This window comes from Camelina sativa, chromosome 9 (assembly GCF_000633955.1).
Source record: "Camelina sativa cultivar DH55 chromosome 9, Cs, whole genome shotgun sequence".
NCBI lineage: Eukaryota > Viridiplantae > Streptophyta > Magnoliopsida > Brassicales > Brassicaceae > Camelina > Camelina sativa.
Genome location: NC_025693.1, coordinates 36,527,349 through 36,547,636, shown reverse-complemented (window position 1 = coordinate 36,547,636; position 20,288 = coordinate 36,527,349). Strand labels below are relative to the sequence as shown.

General features: G+C 34.2%; 4 protein-coding genes and 1 pseudogene across 5 annotated transcripts in view; all 5 read right to left on the bottom strand.

Annotated features, from left to right (window-relative positions):
• The window catches only part of LOC104714516 (phospholipase A I), an 11,107-nt gene extending 8,982 nt beyond the window's left edge, over positions 1-2,125 (bottom strand). Inside the window, exons 1-6 of the mRNA XM_010431907.2 lie at positions 1,351-2,125; positions 1,094-1,241; positions 886-964; positions 646-799; positions 354-563; positions 21-266 (exon numbers count right to left, since the gene is read on the bottom strand). Of these exons, the coding sequence (XP_010430209.1) occupies positions 21-266; positions 354-563; positions 646-799; positions 886-964; positions 1,094-1,241; positions 1,351-1,908 (1,395 nt within the window). The 5' untranslated portion in view covers positions 1,909-2,125. The remainder of the gene's footprint in view (positions 1-20; positions 267-353; positions 564-645; positions 800-885; positions 965-1,093; positions 1,242-1,350) is intronic.
• Positions 2,849-5,422, bottom strand: LOC104714515 (annotated as a pseudogene).
• On the bottom strand, positions 7,315-10,404 carry LOC104714514. Its single transcript, XM_010431904.2, has one exon. The coding sequence runs from the start codon at positions 10,313-10,315 to the stop codon at positions 7,844-7,846; it is 2,472 nt and encodes an 823-aa protein (XP_010430206.1). The 5' UTR covers positions 10,316-10,404; the 3' UTR covers positions 7,315-7,843.
• LOC104714512 (beta-glucosidase 45-like) lies at positions 11,645-15,854 on the bottom strand. The gene is made up of 12 exons (XM_010431901.1): positions 15,666-15,854; positions 15,487-15,556; positions 15,034-15,092; positions 13,845-13,920; positions 13,551-13,625; positions 13,349-13,436; positions 12,971-13,223; positions 12,767-12,882; positions 12,441-12,699; positions 12,234-12,336; positions 12,034-12,142; positions 11,645-11,876 (listed from the first exon to the last, which is right to left on the bottom strand). Exons 1-12 carry the CDS (start codon positions 15,825-15,827, stop codon positions 11,690-11,692), a joined length of 1,557 nt encoding a protein of 518 aa, XP_010430203.1. The 5' UTR covers positions 15,828-15,854; the 3' UTR covers positions 11,645-11,689.
• Positions 15,809-20,288, bottom strand: part of LOC104714513 (beta-glucosidase 46) — a 4,989-nt gene continuing 509 nt past the window's right edge. The window contains exons 2-13 of one of the 2 annotated variants that reach the window (XM_010431903.2): positions 20,156-20,225; positions 19,818-19,876; positions 19,606-19,681; positions 19,342-19,416; positions 19,146-19,233; positions 18,807-19,059; positions 18,621-18,736; positions 18,255-18,513; positions 18,049-18,151; positions 17,856-17,964; positions 17,572-17,712; positions 15,809-15,883 (exon numbers count right to left, since the gene is read on the bottom strand). In XM_010431903.2, the coding sequence (XP_010430205.1) occupies position 15,883; positions 17,572-17,712; positions 17,856-17,964; positions 18,049-18,151; positions 18,255-18,513; positions 18,621-18,736; positions 18,807-19,059; positions 19,146-19,233; positions 19,342-19,416; positions 19,606-19,681; positions 19,818-19,876; positions 20,156-20,225 (1,350 nt within the window). In that variant the 3' untranslated portion in view covers positions 15,809-15,882. Of the gene's footprint in view, positions 15,884-17,302; positions 17,713-17,855; positions 17,965-18,048; positions 18,152-18,254; positions 18,514-18,620; positions 18,737-18,806; positions 19,060-19,145; positions 19,234-19,341; positions 19,417-19,605; positions 19,682-19,817; positions 19,877-20,155; positions 20,226-20,288 lie in introns of those variants that run through there. The other variant, XM_010431902.2, reaches the window with a different exon arrangement.

Genomic DNA, 20,288 nt, shown 5'->3' with positions numbered 1-20,288 from the left:
CAAAATTGCAGCTATCTTACTTCAGGATTCTTATGGGCACACAAGGACTTTAAGGCTTTCAGCATATCCTTGGTGAGCATCTTCTGAGAAACGGAATCAGATACAAAAGCTAAGGTGACCACCACTTGTAAAACGGATATAACTTCATCTGGGGTCGAAGATTTCAGAACAGTTTCAGTTGGCTTCATGATATCACACTTCATCAGCTGCATTGCTACGCCAACATCTCGAGCAAGAGATGATAGAGCAACACAAGCTTGCTCAACCTATCAAACCAGTAGTTACAGTGATTGTTCCCATAAAAAAGTAGACTTTTTCTCAACCCATAGCATAGAAGAGAAAAACCAACATACCACGTGGCGATTGTCACTTGTTATCATACTTATAAGCTGCCTCACCGCATTTTCATCTTTACCAATGACAGAACGATTTCCTTCATCTTGCATTATCTTCACCAATGTAGATGCTAGAAGAGGATGGTGACAAGACGAGGAACGGAATATAAGGGGAGAGAAGGCACTTAGCTTGTGCCTAGATGCTCCAAAATAGGAAGTGTTTTCAGTCTGGCATCATGGAAAGTCACCCTTAGCTTGAAACTTAATGATCTAGAGAATGAACGTATTGTGTGATGAGTTTTCTTTTTACCTCAATCTGTACATTTACTGATCTTAGATTCTCATCAGACACAATTCTGATATTTACAAGAGACAAGTGACGAAGCTGATGCAAGGGTAAAATTTCTGGAAGGAATTCAAGGGGATTACCAAAAAGCCGTAGTATTCGTAGCCCAGACATTGCTCTGCATTCCAATAGAATAAGTAATCAGTCTACTAAAAAATTCAAGAAATAAACAAAACAGTAATACCAGCTCTCTGCCACAATAACCTGAAATCAAGAAGAGGCCGGATGAGTTTATTGTGCTCCAACGACAGTTCAACAAGACCCACACATTGCCTTAGCTCCACTGCACAAGAGTTTCAACCAACATCAGCTGACAAATCTAAGTTAATAGTATAAATGTTCCACCAACATGTATTTCTGTTACCATTATAATGCGAATAACAAGTATAAGGAATTGACAGGTGACACTCACCTGGAACCGATATAAGCATGTTATTGTCGACTCTAAGAATCTTAAGGTTTTTCAGCTTCCCTATCTCAGGTGGCAAAACTGACAGTTTATTGTACTCAAGGCATAGCTTCTCAAGGAGAGGTAACTCAGTCACTTCAACTGGCATTACCTGCCCAACATTGCAACACATTTTAAAACCGATCAGCATAATCCAATTTGAAAAGCATCTATCCATATAAGCAGAGAATCCAGAATTCTAAAAAATTTAAGAAACGTACCAATAAACCACAACCAGATAGACTCAACGAGGTAACAGTCTTCCAATGCACCCCACAAGAAGAAGCAACGTCGATAGACGGTGCAGGAATAGCTGCAGGCATCATATCAGAACGCATCAGCCTAGTCAAGATACCTACACCGTCGTATTGCTGACCCGAACCAGCAGCTTTCATCAATGTAACTGCTCGCAAAGGCTCTCTACGTTTCTCAACTCTCATCTCTAATCCAACATTCCCTATAATACCATCATCGCCGTCTCCGTATCCTTTCAATTCAACCACAACTGTATCATGCGGCGCAGGCAAAGCCACCATTAACTGCGATTCCAATCTCAACGCTACCTGATCCTCCGAATCGCCCGCGGTCCAATCTAAATCAATCCGGAACCCTAATTCAGGATCCTCCACCGCGGATGGAGAAGAACATGACGAAGTTGGAGATCCGAACGGAGACCCCGACGGTGATTGAATCGGATCGTCGTTTAGATCATCGGCGCCGTAGCTGAGACTCAGACGGAAACTCTCCGATGATCGCTTCCATCCTAATCCCCACGACATGGCTAAATTCTCCGATCACCGCTGGGAGGGTGAAATCAAAATCGGAGAAACTCGAATCAGAATCGGTAAACGTGGATTTGAAAATTCGATTGTGAGAAGAGAAACAAAATGTGATCAGATCAATGAGTGATGACGATGAAGTGATGATCAGAGGAGAATACTCATTCATCACTTTCTCTGATCTCTCTCTCGCCTAAGTTTGGTTAACTTCTTGATGATACAAAATAATCTATGAGACGCTACGAAACGTCGTCGTTCCTTGGAAAGGTGAATTTAAGATTATGGAAATTAAAATGATTTTTTTTTTTTTTGACAGAAAAACTGGTTTGAAAAAAAAAAAAATACATTACAGATTTCATAATTTACATTAACATGTACTTCCGAAATATTTCAATTTTCTTAAAGTAATTTTAAATAATACAAATATATTTATTGTGTTGATGCTTTCAACTTCTGAACTTTTGGATTGCAAATTTTGACAGACTAGACTCCCAACGATGGCATAGCTTACAAGTCTCGGAAATCTGCTGTCTTTGCTCTGTAGTTGTAGAGACACAAGACCATATCTTCTTACATTGCCCCTTCACTCAAGTTATTTGGGCTAAGGGCTTACAAAGACTAAGACAGCAGAGATCAGCTTTCACAAGTTGGTCTTCTTTGTTATCATGGGTAAAGCGTAAAGGGAAGTAATGCTACCTCTTCATCTACTCTTCGGCTTTTATTAACTCAGACACTAGTTTATAGTAGTATTTTGAGATAGAGAAACAACCTCATACACAACCATGTCATCATTCGGCGGCTCAAATATCTTCAAAGCCGGGAGGGGGAGGAAGAAATTCAGGAACCTCTTCACAGTTTGGTTCAGTTAAGTTGGATATATGAATGAAAGTAGAAACAAATTACATCTTTAATAACCGAAAAAAAAAAAAAAATTACATTAATAACAGAGATAGAACTATATAATTAACTTACTGGATTCTTCAGTGAAAATATAACGAACACATTTCATAGAACACGCTTTGTTGTTGTCTGTCGTAATAAGCACTCTGCCCTGGCAAGGATACTTGCAAAAATCACAAAGTGGTCGAGAAAGATTTCTCTTGGCAAGAACCTTGATCTCCTCATTCCCTTCTATTATCAAAATTTGACCAGGTTTCGCATATAGGTCGTCATCAAATAAGCAAGCAATGTGAAGAGTAGTGCAGCAGTCGTTGCACCAATAGAATAACTTAGTGCTTGTATCTTTTAGATTCCGTTCGCATACCTCGCACCAATCTTTTTCACACACCTCTTTCCCCCATAATAATGTAAGAAAGTGTTTGTCGTGTTTATACCTTGCTTTGTATGGTAAGGTAGCACACTTGATACAAACAATAAAATCTCATTCGATGCAATTAAATTGTTTATAACATTCTAATTTGCAGACCTCACATACAGGCTTGACGTCGGGGTGTAACGCCAGAAATAAAGAATGTTCGTGACCTTCGAAATCAAACGGCTCCGAAATTGATGCACATCGTATATCTAGATCGAATTCGCATTCTCCTATGCGACACTCATAGACAAATCCAGCACAAACACGAACACACGCATCGCAACGAAAGTAATTCATATCATATCTACATCCAATCTTCAATATAAGTGGATGAGGATGTAATGGATGTTGCATCCTGCGGGGAGAATTTGCGCATGATTTATGGAGGATGAACTCACACACCATACAAGAATAGAAGTTACCTTCAGAGATAGGCATAACACATGCTTCACAAAGCTTTTCTTCGTTGTAAAGTATGTCGACCTCGAGTCGGAGATGATGGTCATGAAGAAAATGGAGTATCACTCCTTCCGATATCATCTTGTAAGGCTTAGCATCTTGTGTTATATCATCTTCTTCTGGTACACCTTCGAGTTCAACTCCATCCCACACATCTTTCCGTAGAGCACATCTTACGTGAACAACATAGTCATCACATTTTTCACAAGTATATGCACCGTAATCATTGTCGATGCTTTTACGACAAACTCCACAAGAGTATTCTTCAGATTCGAGAGAAGAAATGTAGGAGGTGCGATGGTGGTGACGTGAAATCTTGATGATGGATGGAGAATACATACAATCATTATGAGCAACAAATCTGCATCTTAGACAAACGTAGGTGGGATAGTTTTTTCTGATTAGACCACAAATGTTGCAAGTTAAGGAAGCCTGTTCAGGAAAAAAAGTGAGGGGATGATCATGACGTTTTGGTTGGTCTACAACGAAGGGTATCGACTTCATCGCACAAATTGTGTGCATTACAGCATCACATATGGTACACTGATATACCATATCTTCTGCTATTCTTCCACAACAAAAACACTCTATATTGGCAGCAGTTGGATGACGAAAGTAAAGCCGGAGATAATGCTCGGGATGATAAGGGTGTTTGATTTGAAGTGGACACTCGACGCATTCTTTGTGGAAAATTTTATCACATATGACACAAAAATAAGATTTGAGCCGCTGCATATGTCGCACCCACCATCAGCATCAAATTCTTTATTGTTACACCAAAACAAAGGGATTATTGAATGATCTACATACGGATCATCACTGCTTATTGTAGAGCCGACGTATTCTGAAGAACGACTAACCGGACTAGTGAGAGGATCAGAGGATTTTATTAAATTCCGTGGAATAGGACACAAGAAACGTTGTTGAAAAGGGAGGTCCTGGCTAGCTGCTTCACCAGAGGAAGAGTTTGGGCTTTGTGTTTGTGGTAAGGAGTGGTATTTCGGGTGATGATATACTAGCTGAGATAGTTTACCATCGTTTTCCACCTCATGAAATCCACCAATGGGCATCGACTTCATCGCACATATTGTATGCATTACAACATCACACATGGTACAATAATATACCAGATCTGTTGCTATTCTTCGACAACATAAACACTTCATAAGCGAAGCACTAACCCGACGATAGGAAAGTTTGAGAGAATGCTCCGAATGGTAAGGGTGTATGATTGCAACCGGAGATTGGACGCATTCACTGTGGAATATTCTGTTACAGAGTTCACAAAAATAATAGTCTGTGCCAAAATTTGAGCCTCTGCATATCTGGCACCCATCATTGGAATCGAATTCTTTATTCTTGCACCAAAACAAAGGAAGTACTGAATGATCTTCATCGCTTCTTGTTGTAGAACCGACGTATTCGGGGTAACTACTGATGGGAAAAGTGAGAGAATCAGATACTTCTTCTTTTATAATTCGTGGAAGAGGACACAAAAAAAGGTGTTGAAAAGAGTGGTCGTGGCTGGAGGCTGCTTTATCGGAGGAGGTTGGTTTTCGTGTTTTTGGTTTGGGTTGGTATTTTGGGTGATGATATATCAGCTGAGATTCCAACTCATAAAATCTACCGATGGAATCCATCGTTGCGTTTTTGTGTGATTTTGATAGTTTTTTTTTTTGTTCTCTCTTCTCTCTCTTTTCTTTTGGGTGGAATATTTATTTTTGGTGTTATGATGTTCGTTTCCTGCTTCTCCCACATATACACACACAAAGTTCAACTTGTCTTGCACATGTTTTTTCTTTCGTTTCTAAACTTAAGGGTCTTCTTCAGAAAAATTAAAAATTAAAAATTAATATGAAATGAATTCTACTCGCGGTTTATTACATCTCGATGGAGTCTTTTGTTTATTTATTTTCTTATAACTAATGTTCACTGATGAGTTACGCTTCTGGTCTCTCTTTATTACATTTCTGTCAAGATCTGTTAAATTATGTGTTCTCCACAATTTATTAAGATCAATAACTACTTCGACTTGGTCGGGGTTTCAACGTCAATTTTGCTCCGTATTCCCAATTGTTTGGCAGCTACTCCAAATTTGACCTGTTACAAGCTAATCTTTTGTACCACTTCATGAAATCCACCGATGGAATCCATCGTTTTGGGTACTATTTTTGATAGTTTTTCTGTCTCTTTTTTTCTTTCTTTCTTTCTTTTGTTTTTGTTTTCGGTGAAAGAGTTGCTGGTTCTAAATGTCATTGGAATTTGGTTTTGTAATATTAATATAGTTGATTTCCATCCACCACTTACTGTAATTTGTTTCTTTTTCACATTTAACAAACTTTGATGTAAAATACACTTACCACAACTGTATGTATATTATCTTGCATAGTCTTCAGGTTACTAAACATATTTGAGATATTCTTTTTCAAAAATGGTTCAGTATTTTTTTTCCATATGATTCAGTTTTATCCACTTTTTTTCCATATGATCCAATTTTTTTCATATTTTTCCCATGGAATCCATCGTTTTGGGTAATTTTGATAGTTTTTTTCTTTCTCTTTTCTTTTTCATTGAAAGATTAGTAGGTTGTGATGATATGCTCGGTTTCTGCAATTCTGCTTCGACCACATGGTTTTCGTCAAACTAGTCTTTGCACATGGTTTTCTCGCTTCCCAAAAATTATCTTATCGATTAGGTTATTTAATTATTTATTTATTTTGTGATTAACAATTGAGTCGGTGGAGATTATTTTCCTTTTTATTTCTATCAGCTTTGTTAAAAAATGGTTTCAGTCGCTGTTCACACAATTCGATGCAGTCTTTCTTTATTACTTCGATCGGAGTGGTCTTTTAAGATAGTTTCGTGTGAGCATGAAATACGCTGAATCCATCCTTTTTGTTGGGACATGTATGGGGGAGGAGAAACAAAATGTGATTCTCATCGTATCTAGGGTATGCATGTTTGCCTTCGCACATGTTTGTTTGTCCTTTATAAAGTTAACGGTCGTCTTTCAAATTAAACCATTGAGCAAGTTGCAACATAAATTCTTGATATAGTCTTGATCACGTGTATAGATAGCGTGGTTTAGAGTGTGATTTGGTGATTTTTGTTTTTTTGTTTTTTTTTAACAAGTACGATTATTATGTCTATATATTATTAAACTTTAGGGATATAGTTATCAAAAATTGATTATTTATAAGATGATGAATTAATTACGAAGGTTACATTTAAAACATAAATACATTAAGGGAATTACAATTTTTGTAGAATTAGTAGGGAAACTACGTAAATTATAAATTATAGTCAATATGATTTCAGTTAAATAGTAAAAATATTTTTGTGGGGATGCGTGATACTTTTCTAATTATTTAGTAAGAGTTTCTAACTTTGGTTTTAAGTTTATAGGAGCTCGACATAAATTAAAGTGTATGTTAATTATAGATACATATTATGTTATAGAACTATTAATTAAAAATACTAAGAAGAGACTCAAACTTAGAAATACTTTTTTTTTGGTAGATACCTTTTTTTAAAAAATAGCATTTTTGGGCATTTTCATTTTGATTATCTTTTACTCATGAATTACAATATATTAAATTAATTTTAAAAATTTCTTTCAGCTTTCGTCACCTCAATTCCCCTCAATTCGACAACAACTGTCTCATGCGGCGCAGGCAAAGCCACCATTAACTGCGATTCCAATCTCAACGCTACCTGATCCTCCGAGTTACCAGCGGTCCAATCTAAATCAATCTGGAACCCTAATTCAGGATCCTCCACATCGGATGGAGAAGAACATGACGAAGTCGGAGATCCGAGCGGAGACGCCGACGGTGATTGAATCGGATCGTCGTTTAGATAATCGGCGATCCGATGATCTCTTCCATCCTAATCCCCATCGCTGGGGTGGTGATTGAAAAATATGGTTGAGAGAAGAGAAACAAAATGTGATCAAGGGAGAGTACTCATTCATCACTTTTTCTGATCTCTCCTCCCTATGTCAATAGAGATTAATCAAAAATAAAAAATAAAATCGCATTGTTGAAAATTAAAAAACAACAAAGTCTAAAATTTGAATTACAGAAGATACGAATTACATCTTTAATAACAAAAGAAAACAAAAATACAAAATAACATTGATATATCGATTGAAAGATAAATTTATATAATATCACGAGCACATTTCATAGAACATGTTGTGAGGTTGTCTATCGTAAATAGTCTGCCTTGGCAAGGGTACTTACAAGAATCACAAAGTGGTCGAGAAAGATTTCTTCTGGCAACAACTTTGACCTGTTTTAACTCCTTCCCATATACATTCCAGATTTGACCAGGTTTCAGATAAAGTTCATCATCAAACAAGCAGGCAGTGTGAAGAGTAGTGCAGCAAACGTTGCACCAATAGAAGGATTTTGTGTTTGTGTCTCTCAAATTACGCTCGCAGACTTCACACCAATCTTTTTCACACACCTCTTTCCCCCATAAAAGTTTAAGAAAGTGTTCGTCGTGCTTATACCTTGCTTTGTATGGTAAGGTAGCACACTTGATACAAACAATAAAATCGCATTTGATGCAATTAAATTGTTTATAACATTCTGATTTACAAACCTCACATATTGGCTTGACGTCTGGGTGTAAAGCTAGGAACAAGGGATGTTCATGACCTTGAAAATCAAATGGCTCAGATATTGCAGCACACCGTACATCTACACCAAACTCGCATTCCACTATGGGACAACAATACATAAAGTCGCCACAATAACGATAACAAGCATCGCACAAGAAGTTCTCCTTATCATATATACTACTACTCATTCGGATCAATTTAAGTGGATGAGGATGTAACACATGTTGTATTCTGCGGGGAGATTTTGCGCATGTTTCATGGAGGATGAATTCACACTCCATACAAGAATAGAAGTTAACTTCAAAGATAGGCATAACACACACTTGGCAAAACTTGTTCTCATCACAAATTATGCTAACCTCGAGCTGAAGATAGTGGTCATGAAGAAAATGAAGTATCACTCCTTCAGATATAATTTCAAACGGCCCAACATCTTGTGTTATATCATCTTCTTCCGATAAACCTTCGAGTTCAACTCCATCCCACACATCTTTTCGTAGAGAACATCTTACGTGAACAGCATAATCATCACATTTGTCACAAGTATATGCACCATAATCACCGTCAATACTTTTACGACAAACTCCACAAGACCATTCTTCGGATTGGAGAGAAGAAGTGTAGGAGATGCGATGGTGGTGACGTGAAATCTTGATGATGGATGGAGAATACATACAATCATTATGAGCAACAAATCTGCATCTGAGACAAACGTATGTGGGATAGTTTTTTCTGATTATACCACAAATGTTGCAAGTTAAGAGCGCCTGTTCGGGAAAAAGAGTGAGGGGATGGTCATGACGTTTCGGTTGGTCTACAACGAAGGGTATCGACTTCATCACACAGATTGTATGCATTACAACATCACATATGATACAATAATATACCAAATCTTTTGCTATTCTTCCACAACAAAAACACTCTATAATGGCAGCATTGGGATGACGATAGTAAAGCCGAAGATAATGCTCGGGATGATAAGGGTGTTTGATATGGAGTGGAGACTTTACGCATTCTTTGTGGAAAGATTTATCACATATGACACATAAATAATATTCTGTACCAAGATTTGAGCCGCTGCATATGTCACACCCACCATCAGCATCAAATTCTTTATTGTTGCACCCAAACAAAGGCATTATTGAATGGTCTTCATACGGATCATCACTGCTTATTGTAGAGCCGACATATTCGGGAGAATAACAAATCGGATAAGTGAGAGGATCAGAGGGTTTTCTTAAAGTTCGTGGAAGAGGACACAAGAAACGTTGTTGAAAAGGGAAGTCGTGGCTAGTTGGTTCACCGGAGGAAGAGGTTTGGCTTTGTGTTTGTAGTATGGGTTGGTATTTCGGGTGATGGTATACCAACTGGGATAGTTTACCATTGTTTTCCACTTCATAAAATCCTCCCAAAGGTATCAACTTCATGGCACAGACTGTATGCATAACAACATCACATATGATACAATAATATACCAGGTATGTTGCTATTCTTCGACAACATAAACACTTTATATCAGGAGCACTTGGAAGACGGCAGAAAAGTTGGAGAAAATGCTCAGAATGGTAAGTGTGCTTGATTTTAAATGGAGATTGGACACATTCTTTGTGGAAAACTTTATCACATTTGACACAGAAATAATAGTCTGTGCCAAACTTTGAGCCGCTGCATATGTCACACCCACCATCGACATCAAATTCTTTATTGTTGCACCAAAACAGAGGGAGTAGTGGATCTTCATAAGACTTATCACTTCTTGTTGTAGAGCCAACGTATTCCGGGGAATAACTAACTTTATAAGTGTGAGAATCGGAGTTATCTTTTGATATTCGTAGAAGAGGACATAAGAAAAGGGGTTGATGAGAAGGGTGGTCGCAGCTTGCTGCTTTATTGAACAAGGTTGGTTTTTTTGTTTTTGGTATGGGTTGGTATTTTGGGTGATAATATACCAGCTGAAATAGCCTATCATCGTTTTGCACCTCGTGAAATCCACCGATGGAATCCATGGCTTTTTCCTAGTAATTTTGATAGCTTTTTCCTCTTTTTTCTTTTAGGTACGGTGAAAGACTTTTTTGGTTGTGATGATGTTCGTCTCCTGCTTCTAGCTCCCACATATACACAAACAAATAAAAGTCAACTTGTCTTGCACATGGTTTCTTTTCTAAAATTGCTTTCGATCAGGATTTAATTGTTAATTTATCGTGATAAATATCATTGTCTTAATTTCTAGTTGCCAACTTGCCATACATACGTATATACAATTTTAGTGAAATAATTGAGCTATTTGAGATTTAAATATCATTGGCATTTTGGTTAATTTTAGCTAATTTTTATATCAATCTGACTTTGAACCAGAGAAAATTATTATTTTATAGTGTTTATTAATTTATAAAGTATTAATTTACAGAGGTTTTTTACTTTACTTATAATTTCTATATATACAATCAAATTAAATTTAATTAATTAAATCATACTCCAACCTAATCAATTTTTAGCAAAATAATAAAGAAGTCTCTTACTTTGAAAGCTTGACTTGAAAGTAGTGCTGAATCACGGCATTAAGTTTGTCCACAATGAAAAACCACGGTATTAAGTTAATTTCTAACTTGTTAAGTTTTCTAACGTGTGAGAGGAGGTGTGAGTGACTGTGTTAATTATAAGATTTGAAGAAATGTTTTTAGTCAATTGGTTACAGCATCACTTCTGCGACTGATCTTATCGGAATTCGATTCCATTTAATCGCGTTATTCCGTATTATACGAATTGGTTATGAATCATGATAAAAAAAAAAGTATATAAGATTCTACAATATATTTTTTTTAACGTCGTGCAAAATTATAATATATCCAAATATTTTAACAAAAGATGCGATGATAAAGAATGCATTTTAGATTTGTTCGCTGTCTAGTAACGCTGTATCAATTGATTAATTAATTATAGTAAAGAAGTGCGCAGGTCAATGATTAACTGAGAATAATAAGCTGCATCACGCAAGTTACAGCTGGAAGATTAGAACCAATCAACCTATTGGTCTCTACTCTAGGGATTAAATATTTACAAGATAATTGACTTTAGCTTAAAAGGACGTTCATGATTTATGACTAACAAACTACATTTGAATTTTATAAAGAAGACGATCGATCCACTCTAACAGTAATTTATGTTATTGTACTAAGCTTCGATATCTCAAACTGGTAAAGACTTTCTAGCTCTATAAGTCGTCAGTTCGAAGGATGCTGCTTGAAAGAAGACCATATATCTTAACTAATTATTTCAAGGTGGTAAGGAGATAGTAAGGAGATTATTATCTGCTCTATATTTATCACAAGAGATGGTAAGGAGATAATGTTATATAGACAAATATAGTCATATGTTTATATCTAATCATATCTTCTTCTAATGTTCTCTCCAATGTAGTTTCTGTACCATGAAGCTGAACGTTTCGGTGTCCTTTTGAGAGTTACAGGATCCACGTGATATAGGCCAAATCGAAGCTTGTATCCATACAACCACTCAAAATTATCTAATAGCGACCATGCGAAATAGCCCTTCACATTTGCTCCATCCCTACACGAAAAAGTCACAAAATATTTACTCTACTAATAGATTATGCAAAATATATCGATGGAAATATCACTGTGATATATATAAATTTGTTCGAGGGTTAAATGTATGCAATTAAAATCCCCAAGTTGGCTCACTGCACAATTCACAGTCTCTTTACCTCATTGCTGACTGCAAAGCATCCAAGTATCCACTCATGTATTGTATCCTTTTTGCATCATTTAAAAGTTCTTTTACGGTTGTCTCGGGTTTTTGCAGGTCTCCGAAACCTGTAAACACCAATTTGCATCGGTCAAATGTACATTCCAAATACATAAAAATCATGACTTGATCATTAATTGAGAACGTGAGGTCTTGTACCGTTTTCAGTTATGAACATTGGTATGTTATGGTATCTATCTTTTAGGTAATTCAACATTTTCCGGAATCCTTCAGGATGAATGTGCTGCCAATTTACATCGGTCTATCATAAAAAGAAAAATACATTTCAAGTGTAATGTTAAAGTGGTAATACTATTATCGCGTGTGTGAAAAGAATTTAGAAAAAGATAATGGAAATGTACTTACAAGTTCTCCAATGGTAAGATTGCCCTTTCGGTCTAACTTGAGTGCATATCCTTCCACTTTCGAAGCTCCGAATCCAATATTACAAGATGATAGCAAACAATCTTGAATGAAGTAACTTGTATAGTGATTAATGCCCACAAAATCTGATTGCGACTCCTTTAAGTACTCGACTTCCTTTTTTGAAAATCTCGGCAAGGCCGACCCAAGTATATTCACCATTTCTTTTGGATACTTTCCATATATAACCGGATCTAGAATCCTGGTATACAAACAATTATATATTTAGTATGTGATTGTTAAATCTTAGTAATCATTATGGAACATACCAGTTCGAATAAAAAGCTTGAGCTCTCTCAGCAGCTGCTTTATCTGCAGTGGAATCACTGATGGGTTCAAACCATGATGTTTGCACTACAATGCCGATTATTCCCTTTTGTTCTTCCTAAAACACATCATATTTCAGTCAATATTTAGACCGAAATAACTAATAAGTTTATAGACATATTATATCGACTGGTTTCTTAGTTTACCTTATATTTAGTTCGATATAATTGAACTGCCTTTGCGTGAGCGAGGATTGCATTATGCGCGGCTATGAAAGGCTCGGTTTCAGAGTTCCCTTGACTACAGTTTCCATACGGTAAGGAGCATCGAGATGGTGGAAATGTGCCTTTTAGATGGCTCAAAATTATTTGGTTGTTTGGTTCATTTAACGTGGTCCAGAGTTTAACTCGGTCACCAAAATGTTTAAAACATATATTAGTCAAGTACAGGAAATCTTTCCTTCAAAAGTCGAAAAATGAAATTAGAGATTAATTAGTTAATTTTGATATATTGGTCTTAATTTTTTTTGTCGACTTCAAATGAAGGATTGATTGACTGATATAAGAGTTTTTATTTGCACTCACTGCATCTCGGGGCTTAGCCAACTTTGAAACCGGTATTCCAGTTCTTGAGGATAGTCCAAATGGTTCAACGTCACAAATGGTTTGATGCCTGGATACATTTACTAGTTAGTTAAGCTTCAGAATATATTTGCTAGGTTTATTGGTTCAAAACTTCAAATAGAAATTACGAGTAAGAATAGCTAAAAATACAAAAACAATTTACCTCTACTAATGAGAGCGTCGATTAATCTGTTGTAATACGTTATTCCCGAATAATTAATACTTCCAAATCTTCCTCCTGTCACCCAAATAATTATTTTTTTAATTGAATAACCGATTCGGTATTTTAAACATATAAAAATCTTAGATAAATTGGTTCATATATCGTGTTTGTATCTAATAAATATCAAGCTATTTATATGATATCACATTATATTTTTAATCACTAGAAGAAAAAATAGTAATAATCCTGTTCTCATGATATTAAAAAAAAGAAATAGTAATAATAACTTCGTACTTGGTAAAACTCTAGACCAAGAAATCGAGAATCTATAACTGTTGACCCCAAGCGAAGTCATTAATTGGATGTCCTCCTGTAAACCATATAGACAATTAAATTAAGGGAAAATTATAAATAAAGGATCTTTTTCCAAAAATTTGGCCATCTACATTTTTTTTTCAAAAGTTTGGTTAAATAGGTTTTATGATATAAAATTAGCCAATTATGCCCTTAATTGTTTTTTCAGATAAATTTTGTTGATTTTTTGTCCCCTGAAATTAAGAAAACATCAATTAATCGGTTTTTGGGGCTTCATCGAGTGGGCCTAAATTGTTGTTTTGGGTTTTGACAAAGTAAGGGAAATTGATCGATTGGAAACCAATTAAGGTTAAATTTTTTTCCCAAAAGGGCTAATCGATCACGTTAAGGTATAATGTCGATTTTTCTTAATTTGTTTATCTTCTAAATAATTTAGAATACGCATTCTAAAATGTATTAGAACAAATCTAAACAATAATTACGAAATCTTAACCATAAATTAAGAATATTTAAAAAATATTTAAAATTATTCATTTTCCTTATTTAATTTATTTTCTTTCTATTTTAGGGTATTCTAAGGTTTACAGATTACAAATTCTAAAAATTTCTATGATATATCTTCTACTTCTTTTAGTATATAGGGTAAAACGTAGAAAACGAATTCTGAATTGATGTAGAATGAAGAAAAACGTAGAATACATATTCTTAATTTTGTAGAACATACAAAATTCAGGTTCTGAAATTTTTAGAACAAATTTTCCGTCTAAACTTCTTAGAACATGTACAAACTGTAGAATGAACAATCTAAATGTTTCAGAAAGAGAAAAAATCGTAGAAAGTCTATTCTAAACAATTTAGACTAGAAATCAGCAATTTACAAACTGATTTTTGACACCCAAAATATTTTTTTTTCAAATTTTTTTTTTAACAGTTGTATACTAACATGGGTTTTCTGTTTGTTTATTGGTTCAAATTTTTCAAAACTTCACTATTTCTATTAGTAGGGGCATTTTCGTCACAATTGACAATCTTGAAAAAAAAGTGTAGATGGCCAAATTTTTGGAAAAACTTCTTTATTTATAATTTTCCCTTAAATTAAAACAAATTAATTACGTTTTCTAAGTAGAAAACTAAAAATAAACATTTATTATTTATAAAATTGTTTGACCATAAATCGATGATATTGATCCACAGCCATGTCTCCGTTGTTCTCGTCACGTATTTTACCTAAAATATAAATTTCGTCAACAGAATTTAACGAAAATTTTAATTAAGTACCTAATTGCTATAATATTCACACATCTATACATATATGAGTAGCTAGCTACTTTAGTACTTTTTTCAACAAGATACATGAACACTAGTTGTGCTGAGGACCTGATCTAATATGAACAACTTTGTATACACATATATATTAGATACTATAGCCAAACAAACCAAATTCGAATACAAAACATAATAAACATTAACTTCTTGTTAGGAAATGGATAATAACATTGATAAAGCTAATCCAAGTACCACTATGCCAGACCAATTTAATTTAGATTTGTTGTATTTTTGCATTTGCTCATGATTTTCTTCAAACTCAACCATCTTAATTAAACCAGAAATCAATACATACCAGGATATTCATGCGTAAATATGTCCCAATTGTTCAATCCTTTTCCTTCAGTCAGGAATGCACCTTCATACTATTTACGTCAAATGTACCCAAATTCAAAAAAGCAAAACAAATCATGAAGTTTTGTAATAAGATGAACAAACGAACACAAACATACGAAAAGAGATAAAAGGAAGTACCTGATAAGCAGAAGAAGCCGTGCCAAAGAGGAAATCAGAAGGAAATGAAAAAGAATCTTCTAAAATGTTCTCTGAAAGACTTTGATTAAGACATGAACAATATACATTACACATTAAGCTTTGTAATAAGATGATCAATACGAAGATTGCTAAATTCCCCATTTTGTCTGGCTCTCTCGTGTTTTTGTTTGCCTTCTGACTTTCGGTGTTGTCTTTTTCTGTGTACATGCACTATATATATTAGCAAAATATTAATCAAAACTAGATATATTTTGATAGGTTATATCTTCTTCTAGTGGAGATTTACATATTTTTGACTTGTTATTGCTTTGGGTTATAAATTTTTGTAGGTTCTTCTTTCATTAATAAAGATATTACTTTAAATTTGATTATTTTGGCTTTAAAATATTTTTCTTATTTTGTGACCATAAAAAATAGGTTCGACCCCAATATTAAGATAACGTGGCTATGTAAACTATGAATATACAATATATATAAATAACTCACGCCACAAAGAGAAATAATCAAAGGATGCATGCCATCAACTGTAAATGCATAACATAGGAAATGCTCAACCACTAAGCTTCGTTATTCTGGAAAAACATATTGATATTCTCGATCGATTTGAATGAGTTCTGTCTATTGATGAATAATCTAAAAAAAATGAATTGAATACTATCACCTTTATAAAAAACGAAAAAAAAACAAGTTTTAATGCTTTATTTTTTATAATGCTCATTTTATTCAGTAACAGTCGATATCGATATGATTAGCGACAACGATAGTGACAGCAACAACGATAAGCTATAAGCGGCACAGTTTACTTCTACAGCCATCGATCAACGACTAGTGGTTATTAACGTTATATTAAAAAAAAAAATAAGGCGTTTTAAATTTTGAAAGTTAGAGGTAACATACAAAAACATGTCGATGTTGCTAGCGACTACAAATCAAACATGATTTAATCGCTGCATCTTATTTTCGAAATTTGCAAAACAAACATAATTCAGTAGATGTACTTTACATGTTTTTAGTTTTTTCCTCACCTTTTCATAATAAATTGCACTAATTTTTTCTTCTCTACAATATGTATATAAGAGGTAAGCCATGATAAAAATTTATTGGCTAAAAAAAAAAGTTAATCGGCCTCAGAATGAGAAACTAAAAGTATTCCTTTCATATTTCATTTGTTAAAACAATTCATCAGCTAAACAATAGTGATCAATAGACCTTTGTATTTTTTATTCTTGATGGCGACCTATTCCACTATATACAATATTTATATGTTTGTGTTTAATTCCTTTTGCTTAGTTTAGATTAAATCGATGATGGTGTTGCCTCGTCTATAATTTACTAACTAGCTCATTGTTTGTGCAATATCTAAATGGCATTGCTTCTTTTAATTTATCCACTCGTGTCTTTCATTTTGGTTTTTCAGTATCAGTTCGCTATGAAACTTCTTGATGATCATGATGTCTATAGCTATGTAGATATAGACAAAGTGACCACTAATAAGAGATGAATATTGTTTTGAATTCATGGCCATATGTGGCCTAACATTTTTTGACCACCAAGTTGATGACTATTTCGTTTCCATTAAGTCTCTACTATAGTACCTAATTATTATTACCATAAAATATCTTAATAGATGTCTACCCCAAATTTTTCATAAACAGGAATTTGTATAAAAATTCTTGTTCAAGATTAGCGGAATAGATATGTATAAGATACACAATATACACATTCAAAATAAAACAACAATACGAAGATTATTAATGATGGCTTCCTAGTTCTGACTTCTTTTGTTCATCAAGAACACTAATTAAGTCTTAATTAATTTTCATTTTATTTTTTTATATCGATGTGATTTTCTATATTCACGTGTTGTTCAATGAAGTTCTTGTACCATGAAGCGGATTGCTTTGGCGTTCTTTTCAGAGTTGCATAATCAACGTGGAATAGCCCAAATCGAACCTTGTATCCGTACAACCATTCGAAATTATCTAATAATGACCACGCAAAATATCCCTTCACATTTGCTCCATCCCTACATAAGAATTTACAATTAACTTATAAGGAACTAGTAATTGCCTAATTGGTTATATCCTACACTCAACATCTCTATCCGTATGAGATCCATTGTATGTGTGTATTGGTTTTATAATCTAACTAAATATACAATTCACGTACCTCATTGCTGCTTTCAAAGCATCCAAATATTCACTCAAGTATTGTATCCTTTTTGTATCATGCATAAGTTCTTTAACTGTCGTCTCGGGTTTCTGCAATTGTCCGAAACCTGCAAAAACCATCGTCAATAATTTTGTTCAAATCCATTTTAACAAAAAACTGGAGATAACCCAAAAACATGAGGTAACTGTACCATTTTCGGTGATGTACATTGGTATGTTGTGGTACCTATTTTTTAGGTAATTCAACATCTTTTTGAATCCGTCAGGGTCAATATGTTGCCAATCTACGTCGGTCTATAATGTGCAAAAGAAAAACAAGCAATGCAAAAATTTATGTTAGAAACACTATAAATACACAAGGAATCCAATAGAAGCTTATATATACAAATATACTTACTAGTTCTCCGATTGAGACATTGCCTTTCCGATCTAATTTTAGGGCGAAGCCTTCGCTTTTAGAAGCTCCATCACCAGAATTACAAGCAGTGATCAAACAATCTTGGATGAAGTAACTTGTATAATGATTAATACCCAAAAAATCTGATTTATAGTTCTTGAGGTTATTCATTTCATTGCTCGAAAATTCCGGTAATGCTGATCCAAGTATTTTCACCATTTCTTCCGGATATTTCCCAAATACAACGGGATCTAGAATCCTGACATATTTTAGAACAGATCATATCATAAAAAATTGAGTATGTTAACTAGACGTATAACTCATATATGAATTTTTCATGTTCTGCATAAATGTAACATAACATACCAGTTCGAATAAAAGGATTGAGCTCTCTCTGCCGCTTTTTTATCCGCAATGGAATCACTTACTGGTTCGAACCATGAAGTTTGTACCACAATGCCTATACTCCCTCTTTGTTCTTTCTACAAACCAGCGTATATATGAACAAAATGGTTCAAATTACGTCATATGGATATTATATTGGTTTGTTACCTGATATTTGGTTCGGTATATTTGAACCGCCTTAGAGTGTGCAAGGATCATGTTATGTGCGGCTATAAATGGCTCAGTTTCCGAGTTCCCTTCACTACAATTTCCGTATGGCATAGAGCACCGGGCTGGTGGAAATAAACCCTTTCGATAGGCTAAGGTGATTTGTTGGTTTGGTTCGTTTAATGTCATCCAGTGTTTAACACGGTCTCCAAAATGTTTAAAACATATATCAGCTAAGTACCCGAAATCTTTCCTGATAAAAAAAAATAACTAAGTACATTAGTTTTAGACTTTTAGTTAGTTATGGTTAATTTAGTTAGAGGCAATTTAACAACTCACACCATCTCGGAGCTTAACCAACTTTTGAACCGGTTTTCGAGTTCTTGAGGATAGTCGAAGTGATTCAACGTCACAAATGGTGTAATCCCTGGAAACATTTACATGAAATAATTTAATATCTCGAAGTTAAATTTCTTTATATGCATTAAACCAAGAATTAAAAAGTAAAAAAAAAAAAAAAAAAGTAAAAATTTACCTTTTCCAATGAGAGCTTTAATCAAATTGTCGTAATACCTTATTCCCTTATAATTAATACCTCCAAATCTCCCTTCTGTTTTCCCCAAATACAAAAGGTACATACATTTGTATTTTGTAAGATAAGATAAACAATTTGTTTTAACTTTCAACCAAGCAAAGAGATCGGTTTAGAACTTTAGATAATCGATCGATTTGATGGTAGAATATTAAGTTTAAACTGAAATTAATTATTATAATCATGACTAAGAAACTTAAGACTTACTAGGTAAGACTCGAGACCAAGAAATTGATAATCTGTAACTGTTGACTCCAAGAAAGGACATTGATTGGATATCTTCCTGATCATATAAAGTAGCTAGGTGTCAAAACGTATAAAGTAGATGATCTAAAATAATAATAAAAATGAACAACGGTTTTTTAGTATATATATTTAAGATAAAGGCACAAAAATATTATAATGAAATTCTTTTTAACCATATATCGATGATATTGATCCGCAGCTATGTCTCCATTGCTCCCATCAACTATTTTCTCTGCATATTTCAATATAATAGTGTCAATAAAATCAACATGCATGATAGCATTTACAAGATTAATTAAAACTTTGCCGACAAAATATAAAACAAAAGCAAAAACTATAACTAAATGAAAATATGCATGAATACATAAATAATTACAAATTAACATAGAAACACACAAGCTTACTTCGAACCCAGAACTAAACAACAAGATTCATTCAAAACATAAATATCATATTGGATGAAAAGAAAAAGAAAAATATATATCAAAAGAATCCAATACAAAATACATACCAGGGTTTTCATGGGCAAAGACATCCCAATTGTTCAGACCTTTTCCATCGGTTAAGTACGCACCTTCATACTAAATACACCAAATAAGAACCACAAAGATTAGAAAACTAAAAGTATGAACTGACTCCAAAAT

Excerpts from the sequence above, each read along its gene's own strand:
- LOC104714514 (XM_010431904.2), bottom strand. The coding sequence starts at position 10,315 with ATGGATTCCATCGGTGGATTTCACGAGGTGCAAAACGATGATAGGCTA.
- LOC104714512 (XM_010431901.1), bottom strand. The coding sequence starts at position 15,827 with ATGGGGAATTTAGCAATCTTCGTATTGATCATCTTATTACAAAGCTTA. Across the intron at positions 12,883-12,970 it reads TATATCGAACTAAATATAAG|GAAGAACAAAAGGGAATAAT; the intron begins GTAAACTAAGAA and ends GATGTGTTTTAG. Across the intron at positions 12,700-12,766 it reads CAAGCTTTTTATTCGAACTG|GATTCTAGATCCGGTTATAT; the intron begins GTATGTTCCATA and ends TTTGTATACCAG.